The sequence below is a fragment of the Myotis lucifugus genome, unplaced genomic scaffold, assembly GCF_000147115.1.
Source record: "Myotis lucifugus unplaced genomic scaffold, Myoluc2.0 scaffold_7, whole genome shotgun sequence".
NCBI classification, from domain to species: domain Eukaryota; kingdom Metazoa; phylum Chordata; class Mammalia; order Chiroptera; family Vespertilionidae; genus Myotis; species Myotis lucifugus.
This window is the reverse complement of record NW_005871055.1, coordinates 8,053,024-8,063,754: the sequence shown is the minus strand read 5'-3', so window position 1 is coordinate 8,063,754 and position 10,731 is coordinate 8,053,024. Positions and strand designations below refer to the sequence as shown.

Genomic DNA, 10,731 nt, shown 5'->3' with positions numbered 1-10,731 from the left:
ACAGGGAAGCAGCCAAAATGCAGAGACAAAGAAACATGTCACAAATGAAAGTAATGCAAGCAGGTAAACTACTGGATACAGAGTCCAAAACAATGGTTACAAGGTTGCTTAATGAGAACTTCAAGGGATTTAATGAGAGCCTCAAGGGACAGTGAGACTTTCAAGGATCTTAGTGAAAATGTCAGACATGAAAAAGAACCAGTCAGAAATTAAGCATACACTAACTAAAATAGAGAATAATTTATAGAAATTCAATAGTAGAGTAGAGGATTCCAAGAATCAAATCAATGGTTTGGAGTATGAAGAAGCAAAAAAATACCCAATCAGATCAATTGAAGGGTGTTCTTTAAGAAGACGAAGGAGGAGGAGGAGGACAAGGAGGAGGAGGAGGAGGAGGAGAAGAAAAAGATAAAAAAAATACGAACAATAAAATGGCAATAAATACATATCAATAATTGAATCTAAAAATCAAAATAAATGAACAATAAATCTAATGAACAAAATAAACAGATGAGTAAAATAGAACCAGAGGCATGGATACATGGAACAGACTGACGACTCTCAGAGGGAAGGGGGGAGAGCAGCGGTGGAAGGGGTTAAACAAAGATCATACATGCATATATGCATTACTTATGGACACAGACAACAGGGTGGTAAAGGCCTGTGGTGGGGCGCGAACCGGGTAGAGGAGGGTTATGGGGGGGAAAGGGGAACATGTATAATATTCTCAACAATGAAGATTTTTTTTAAAAAAAATTTCCTTGGGTGTTGATTAACAAAAAACAGAAATAAAAATAATATCTACAAATAACATCATACTTAATGGTGAGGCACTCTGAGCTTTCCAACACAATCAGGTACAAGGCCAGAATATCCTCCTCTCTCACTACTTCTTCTCCATCAGAGTGGAAATTCTAGCTATATGCCACAAGACAAGGAAAGGAATACAGCTTGGGAAGGAAGGAATTAAAGATCTTTGTTCACATAATCCAAAAGAATTGAAAAAGATACATCCTGGAACTAATAAGTGATTTACATCAAGGTTGGAGGATACAAGGTGAATATCCAAAAGTCAATATGCAATTGAGATATGCAGATGGAAAATAAGCATATGAAAGGATGTACCACGTCATATGTCATCAGGGAAATGCAAATTAAAACAAGATACTGCCCTGGATGGGTGGCTCAGTTGGGTGGAGCATGGTCCCATACACTAAAAAAGGTGGTGGGTTTGATTCCTGGTCAGGGAACATACCTAGGTTTTGGATTTGATCCCCTGTCTTGGCTCATACAGGACAGGAGGCAACTGATTAATGCTTTTCTCTCTCTCTCTCTCTCTCTCTCTCTCTCTCTCTCTCTCTCTCTCAAAATCAATTTAAAAAGCCCTTGAGTGAGGACTAAATAAAAAGACCAATCTACTAACATGTGCCTAGCATGGACTAAGTGCTTACAATTAGCCCAATGCCTTAAGAAATGCTATTAAAAATACTGAGCAGTTTACCACCAGTTCATTTAAAAGAACAAGATACCACTGTATACCTATTTGAATGGCCAAAATCTAGAACACTGACAACACCAAATGCTGAGAGGATGTGGAACAATAGGAAGTCATATTCATTGCTGGTGGGAGTGCAAAATGATACAGCCACTTTGTAAGACAGTTTGGCAGTTTATTACAAAACTAGACATACTCTTTACCATATGATCCAGCAGTCATGCTCTGGTATGTATCCAAAAGAAGTGCAAATATGTCCACACAAAAAAACGTACACAGATGCTTACAGCAGCTTCATTCATAACTGAAATTATTTGGAAGTAACCAAGATGTCCTTCAGTAGGTGAAATAGATAAATAAACTATGTACATCAGACAATGTAATCGTATTCAGCACTAAAAAGAAATGAGCTATAAAGCCATGAAAAGACATGAAGGAACCTTAAATGCATATTACTAAGAAAGTAGCCATTCTGAAAAGGTGACATACTGTATGATCTAACTATATGACATTCTGGAAAAAGCAAAACTATGGCTAAAAAAAAAAAGTGGTTGACAAGGGTTGAAGAGAGGGTGCGGGAAAAATAAGTAGAACACAGATTTTTAGGGCAGTGAAAATACTCTGTATGATGCCATAATGATACATACATGTCATTATATATTTATCCAAACCCATAAAATGTACATCACGAGTGAATGTATAATGTAAACACGGACTTTGGGTGATTATGATATGTCAGTGTTGGTTCATCAATTGCAACAAATGTACCACTCTGGGGAAGATCTGGATAATGGGGGAAGCCATTCATGTGCAGGGGTAAGTGGTATATGGGACTCTCTGTATCTTCCCCTGAATTTTTCTGTGAACTGAAAACTGTTCTAAAACAGAAACCCTTGATCTAAAAATTACCTTTTCTACTTAAGTTTTTAATATTTTTATAATTGATTTTTATATCATGTAAAGCAAGAACCCAATATTGTTTCTCTACATGGATTACCATTTTTTCAGCATTATAAATTGAATAGTCGATTCTTAGCCTGTGATGTGCATTGCCATCTCTGTCAGGGATGCCAAATGTTCCACCACTCATGGATCAGTACCCCATAAAGACTGTGCCACTCAAAAAACCAATAGCATGCCATTAATAAACAGTGCTTTAACTCAGCCACTGAGTTTTTTTAACAAGTATATTTTTATTTCTCTAAATTCTATCTGATTCTTTTCAAATCTGCCTGGTCATTTTTTATAATTGCTTGTTCTGTGCTTTTTTAAATAGCATATTTTATTTCCTAAACATTTTGTAGCCTTTATTTCATAACTCCAAAACATAAAATATTTGGGAGTCTATGCTGTTTGTTATTTCTTACTCATGGTGGCATATTTCCCACTATGTATGGTTATTTTTAAATTATGAGCTCATATTTTATTATATCCTGTGGGCCTGCGTTGGGATCACTTTCCTTCTGAGAAAATTTGCATTTGCTTCTGCCAGGAGGTGTACCTGAGTGGGAGCCTTTTAGCTTCCCTGGAGGACACCAAGCTTCATGTGGGAGTCTCAGGCTTAGTTCTCCACTGCAGCAGGCCATAGACTTACTCATTCTCAAGATCCCAACTTATATGGACATTTGTCCCCAAGGTAACCTGGCTTTGTGTTTACTGACTGTTGCTATTTAATTCTATTAAACTGTTCCTCTTATTTCTATTTTCCCCCAAGGAAACAGGAGTACCTGGATATTTCCCTTATTTTCTTCAATGCCCTGTGATTTCTTAAAAAGAATGTTATGGGTTATTTGAGTTCCAGTTATACAGATTGGAAGTAATTACTCACACTACCTGCCTCCCTTCTCTTTTGTCCCTGCTGCTGGATCTGAGAGGGTATAAATCAGCAAGTCTCCTCGGAGCTGGACAGACTCTCCCTGAGTACTTTTTCAAGGTCTAGACTTGGTTGGGGTGGGTAGGTCGGAGAGTAAGGAAGGACAAATACCATAAAGCCTGATTTGGGAGAGTCCAAGCCTCAGTCTTGCAATAAAATTGGTGTTCTGATTTTCATCTGTTTGAGTCCTGTGTCTGTTTCTCAGCTGATTCCAAAGTTAGAAAGCAATCTACTTATATGAAATGGTCAGAATAGATGATTTCAAAAAACAAAGTAGATTAGTGGCTGCCTGGAGATAGGGGGAGTGAAAATGGGAGTGAATACAAATGGAAAGGTTTCTTTTTGAGATGATGAAAATGTTCTGAAATTAGGTTGTGGTGAGGTTGCACAACTCTATGAATACACTAAAAACCACTGACTTTTATATTTTCAAGGGGCAAATTTATGGTGTGTGAATTATATCAATAAAGCTGTTATAACATTGAGAAAGACAGGGATATTATTTATTTTTATTTATTATTGTTGTTATTATTATTATTGTTAATCCTTACCCGAGGATATTTTCCCCATTTATTTTTAGAGAGAGTGGCAGGAAAGGGGAGAGACAGAGAGAGGGAAACATTGATGTGAAAGAGACACATTGATTGGTTGCCTCCCGGAAGCGTCTGGACCAGGGGCGGGGATGGAGCCTGCAAACGAGGTACACAGTATGAATAGAACTGGGGACCCTTCATTCCACGGGCCAATGCTCTATCCACTGAGCCAAACTGGCTAGGACGACAGGGATATTACTTGTTGATATAAAACACTTCTTAAAAAATACATACAAAACATGAACTTAACAGTTCAATGAACTGTCACAAAGCAAACATACATTTAACCATCATCCCGTCAATAAATAAAACACTGCCAGCAGCCAGATGCCTTTCTCTTGTTTTCTCCTAATCACGAACCCTCCCTCCAATCTTGGGACTGCTAACCACAGCATATCTTCCTTTCGCTTAATGATCTAGGAACAATAAATCCCGGATACCAGTCCTTTGTTGATGATAAGTGGTAAATATCTTCTCTTATTCCATGGCTTGCCTTTGTCCTCTTTTAATGTATCTTTTGATGAACATATATTCTTAATTTTATCATAGATAAATTAATTCATCTTTTTACGGTTAAGGCTTTTTGAGTCCTTTCTCTAATAACAGGGAATTATTAACTGATCCCCTCAAGCACTGTTATTGAATATACATTCTTTAATCAGATCCACATATATGATGGGTGGGGCAAACGTAGGTTTTTAGTTGTTCATATGGAAAATAATACAATAATAAATAATAATACAAGAATAAACTGTTTCACGTACACACAACAATAAACCTACTTTTGTCACACTCTGGGTATATCTTTTTATTCCCTTTTACTTATTTTTCCTGATAAATTTTAAAAAAGAAAGCTGAAGCATAAATATGTATTTTTTTTCCAGATTACTATTTGAATAAAATAAAGTTAATTCAGAACAAAGAAAATCAAGATATTTACATAGAAATTATTTTCATAAAGATATTTATATTTCCTGATTTTTCAGGATAATCAAATCATTGTTATTATCAAGAAAACTTTACCTTATAAACTTCCACTTACCTAGAATACAAACAATCAACAAGCTAGCATAGCTAGTATTTAAAAATAATATTGTACACCAATAACTAATGTTTAAAATTAATGTGCCTAAGGAATTGTAAATCTCCCAAAGATTCTATTACTTTCAAAATATCTGTGTCAGTATGCAAATAATAAAGCTTTGAAGACTAGCAATTCATTTATGGTAGGTGTGATGACTGATAGTTAATTAGAATATGCAAATACCCAGAACATTTCTAGTCTCTGACAAATCTGAGCAAATGTGGCTTTACTCTAATAAGAATTCATATATCCTCATAATTTGGTCCTAGATCCAGCTGTATTACTTATATGCAGTTTTCCTGTAAAACCATCCAAAAAGCTTTTGTTTTGGTATGGAAGAACACTGTTGTTTACTATTTCATATAAATTTAATTTATGAAATCAATTTGTATATGATTATTTATATTAAACTGCAGATTATGCAGGACTAATTACTAGCCAGCACTTTCCATCACACCTAGTATATGGTAAACAATGCTTGTGAGCAAACTGAGTGGCAAAAATCGAACCTGGAAAAAGAGTATCCTCTGTCTAAGACTACAACAATTTCCAACAATTTCATTAAAATTCACAATGCATTATTTCTTCTCAGAAATAAAGTTAACCTCAATAAAGGACTTGTAAATACTTACTCTCTCTGCTTTCAGGCTCATTTCGTTCAAGAACACAAGTTCCTGCTGGATTCAGTTGCCACTGCAAAAGGGCACAAACGTTTTATTTATACGTTGAAGAAGGATTTAATAAATAGTATTTTAACACCCTACTCTCAAATATCAAAACAATTTTAAAAACAAAGCCCTAATGACCCTGAAGGACTTGAATTCCTGAATGATATGACTTCTGGGATCAAAATCAATATTCTTAAAGAAGAAATGAACTTTAAAGAGTCTTTACTTTCATTTTATAGGTAAGAAAATGGAACACCAGAAAAGTATAGTGACTTGCCCAGGGTTACACGATAACTAAAGGCAGCAATAGAATTAGAATCTGGGTCTGCCAATACTATAGAATTTCCACCACCTCATACTCTATCTTCAGGTCCTTCTGATCTTATAATAGCTAGAGAAGGCCCAGATATTAAAAAATGAAAATATGGCCAAGATTATCTTGCCTTTTAATATAGTTATAACATCTATACTAATAATAGAGGAATATGCAAATTGTCTGGGACACTGTCATAGTAACAGTAAAGAGCAAACAGCAGGCTGCTTGGGGCGACAAGGCCAGCAGGGGGGTTTGTGAGGGACGACCAAACGACTGAACAGCAGGCTGCGTGGGGCAACCAGGCCGGCAGGGGGGTTAGTGAGGGACGACCAAACAACTAAACAGCAGGCTGCATGGGGCGACCAGGCCGGCAGGGGGGAAGTTGGGGGTGACAAGGCCTGCGGAGGAGGGCAGTTAGGGGTGACCAGGCCTGTAGGGGAGGGCAGCTGGCCGGGACGAGGCCTGTGAGGGAGGGCAGTTGGGGGCGATTGGGCCGGCAGGGCAGGGCAGTTGGAGGCAATTGGGCCAGCAGGGGAGCAGTTAGGCATCAATCAGGCTAGCAGGGGAGCAGTTAGGAGGCAATCAGGCTGGCAGGCAGAAGTGGTTAGGGGCGATCAGGCAGGCAGGCCAGCAGTTAGGAGCCAGCAGTCCTGGATTGTGAGAGGGATGCCCGACTGCCGGTTTAGGCCCAATCTTTGTGGGATCAGGCCTAAACCAGCAGTTGGACATCCCCCAAGGGGTCCCATATTGAAGAGGGTGCAGGCCAGGCTTAGGGACACCCCCCTCCCATGCACGATACTAGAGGCCTGGTGCACGGATTCGTGCTCCGGTGGGGTCCCTCAGCCTGGCTTAGAGATCGGGCCAAAACCGGCAGTCTGACATCCCCCGAGGGGTCCCAGATTGCAAGTGGGCGCCGGCCAAGCCGAGGGACCTCTAGTATGCACATAAGATCTTTGGTTAATCTCTTCCCACCCTCCTCCCTCCCTGCTTCCCTCTGAAATTCATCAGTCTACTCCATGTTTCCATGCATGTGCATTGAGCATCTGTCCCCTGGTGGTCAGTGCGCATCATAGCTACCGGTTGAATGGTCACTTAGGCTTTTATATATATAGGTTATTTATATCATATCACATCATCTCTCTAATTAGTTTTCCATCTTAACTATTCAGAAAAAAATACGGAAGCCTGAAGATTCTCGGATATTACAGAGAAGACTGGAGCAGCAGATAAGAAAAATGAGTGTAATCAGGATCTCATAGCACAGCCCTTCCTTATTTCCTGGGCTGGAAATCCTCATCATCAGAATCACTTAATGACTTAACCAAAAAGGCCCCACTAGGGAACTATCTCCAGAAAGACACAAGTAAATGTTTAGTACCTGGGAGCCTCTCCCATAGCATCAGTTGGTTCATCCGATAAACTACCTAATATCATGGGGACAGGACACAACATAAACATTTTACCACGTGGAAAAAAGTCCTTGGAAAGGGAGGACATGAAGAACTGGTTGGTCGCCTATAGAAATGGGATGGTTACGGTTAGCATGAGGAACAGAGAATTTATAAAAGGTGAGAAGTTATATATAAATATTTATTTTAGAGAAACCAAGATGGTGGCATAGGTAAACACCTGAAATTGCTGCCTCGCACAACCACTTCAAAAATACAACTAAAAGAAAAACGGACATCATCCAGAATCACAGGAAGGCTGGCTGAGTGAAAATTCTACAACTAGAAGAAAAGAGAAAAGCACACTGAGACTCTGAGGAGGTGTGGAAGTAAAGTGCAGAGGTACGGAGGCACACGCGGAAAGGGCTGGCAACTGAGGATGCGGTTGTCTTTTTCAATCAGGAGGGAGACACATGCTTGCGCTCTGAACTCCAGTTCCGGGCTAGTCTCTGGGGACCCAGACTCATACGGGGAGAAATGTTGGGGGCCAGATGTAAGCTGGCAAGGTCCTTGCACCTGTAGGGGCTAGCAAGGCTGGGATTCTCACCCACACAGTTTTCCCAGACTTGTTTGGATGGCGTTTATCAGTAGAATAAGAGCAACATTTGTAGAGCCTTTCATAGCTTACCAAGAAGTCTGTAATTATTTACTGAGATATACTGTACTGAGAACTTGTCCTTCTGCTGTGTCCTTCGCTTAGAGATTAAGAGGAACAAAGAATACATTCCTCTTGATAGACCTCCTATTCAGTGTGTTATGTATAAATAGTATTGTGTGGCTAATAAAGTTGCTTCAGTTCATCAAGAGAACTGGGGTCCTCCCGATCCCGCTTTCCTGTCTTTCTTTCTTTTCTCAATTCCCACCTCCCTGCCTCAGCCCGGCTCAACCCTGTCAGGCTGGCCCTGACAGATCTGGCGCCCGAGCTAAGGGACTGAGGAACTGGGAAAAAGACGGTGAGGAACTCCGTCGGGCTTGGAGAGACGACGGTGAAGAACTCCTCCAGATAAAGAGTGCACTCATTAAGGTAAGGGAGGAGCAATTTTTTGATAATCGGGAGTAAAGCATGGGGCAATTAGAATCTAGAGAAAATGCCCTTTATGGGCAAATGTTAAAGTTTATGCTCAATAGTAAAGGAACTAAGGTTAATGACAAGCAAGTAGAAAATTTTTTAAAATTCATTCAGGAGGTCTGCATTTCCTTATCGAATTTAATACGGGATTGTTTGGATCCCAGGCATGACCATAATCAACCGTCTCTTAAGCCAGAAAAAAAGGAGAAGCAGTGTAATAGCACAAAACAGGGGTCTAAAAAAGACAGTATATTAAAAAGAAATAATGTAACTTTTAAAGACAATTTAACTCCTCAAGATGAGGAGGATTTTGAGGAAGCTGCTGCTCTTTGTCATGATGATAATACAGGTATTGTTCAGGCAAAAGAGGAGAAAAAATGTTTTTCTGCTGGAACTGAAGAGGGCAGTGATATAGAGGATGTGTTGGAATGCTTTTTAGAAAAATTAAAGCTTCTTGGCAAGAAAAAGAGAAGCCGCGGGGGCTGTTCCCGCCGCTCTCCGCTGCCTTGCGCAGCACCAGTTCCACTTTCCCCTCTCCAGATGGCTTTGCAGGAAGCACGAAAGTGTGGTGAGGAATTGGGTATTCACGCCTTCCCTGTTATGGAACAGGTGAACCCTCACACGGGACAGCGTGAGCGTGCTTATGACCCGCTTCCTTTTAAAACCTTAAAAGAGTTAAAAACAGCCTGTGCTCAGTATGGGCCCACTTCCCCTTATACTTTAACCATCTTGGAAACTATGGCCTCAGAGGCTCTCCCACCTAATGATTGGAGAGCTATTGCTAAGGCTTGTTTATCAGGAGGGGATTATCTCTTGTGGAAATCAGAATATGATGAAAAGGCTAAGGAGCAAGCTTCTCGTAATCGAGCTGCCCAGATTAATATTTCTTATGTAATGCTGGTAGGTGAAGGAGTCTATGCTGATACCCATAATCAAATTCAATACCCCCAGGAAGCTTATGGACAGATTAATGGAGCTGGCATTAGAGCCTGGAAAAAGTTACCCACCTCTGGTCAGAAAACAGAGGAGCTCTCAAAAATTATTCAAGGGCCAGATGAAAAGTATCAGGATTTTGTTGGCCGAATAGTGGTGGATGGAGAGGCTGGCATGTTAATAGTTAAACAGTTGGCATATGAAAACGCCAACACTGCCTGCTAAGCTGCACTGCGGCCCTATCAAAGACAGGGGACTCTCTCAGATTATATCCGAATTTGTGCAGATATTGGTCCCTCATATATACAAGGAGTTGCCATTGCAGCTGCATTAAAGGGAACCACCATTGAAGGAATTCTTCAGCAACAATTTAGCACAGGGAAAGTCCAGCATACAAGTGTTACACTTGTGGAGGAACAGGACACATGGCGAAACAGTGTCCTAATAAAGGGGTTAATAAAGGAAATGGCAGAGGTCCCAAACAACCTGGACTATGCCCTAAATGTAAAAAAGGAAAACATTGGGCAAATGAGTGTAAATCTAAGACAGATATCCAGGGAAATTCTTTGCCTCAACACCAGTCAGGAAACTACCAAAAGGGGCCAGCCCAGCCACGGCAAATAACAGGGGCATTGTCTATTTACCCTCCTGTCCCTATGCCATCTCAAGGCCAGCAGTCTGCACAGCACCCAGCCTGCCCCAGAGAGCAAAATAGATACAAGAGCTATTCCGAGCAACCCCCGGAAGTACCGGGCTGGACCTTGGATCCATAGAGATGAGACATTCTATCTGCCCTGGGTGCTGCCATTGCTTATTAAAATAAACAAAATATCATTAGATTTAAAACCTCCCACATAGAGAAGAAATGATGATTTCCTTGCATTTCTGATACAGCTATAGCAAATGCCACAGGATCTGAAATTTAAAAATACGTCTGGGATTTCTGTACACGTGTAAAGAGAAAACTAGCTTGGAACTGAGGCGCGCATTGTCTGATTTTGGACATTTAGATAGAGTTCTAAGCTGAAATCTCTTTGCAAATGTACAAAATAAAACCCAAGACTGATTATTTCCTAAGAAAGAAGAAAAATTTGACCCAAAGGAAAAAAGATGCTGGCTAAATTCTAGCAGCAGGATTGGCATTTCCATAATAAAGAACAGTTTTTAAATACTAATAAGGATATTAAAAAGTTAACTTCAAGGCTGAAAAGGAAATTCAGTAAAATTGTCTCTGTTACAAAAATTTGCTAAA

At 40.0% G+C, this 10,731-nt stretch overlaps 1 protein-coding gene across 1 annotated transcript in view; it reads right to left on the bottom strand.

Annotated features, from left to right (window-relative positions):
• The window catches only part of CDADC1 (cytidine and dCMP deaminase domain containing 1), an 81,252-nt gene that overhangs the window by 6,618 nt on the left and 63,903 nt on the right, over window positions 1-10,731 (bottom strand). The window contains exon 10 of the mRNA XM_023749111.1: window positions 5,678-5,738. Coding sequence (XP_023604879.1) covers window positions 5,678-5,738 — 61 coding nt within the window. The remainder of the gene's footprint in view (window positions 1-5,677; window positions 5,739-10,731) is intronic.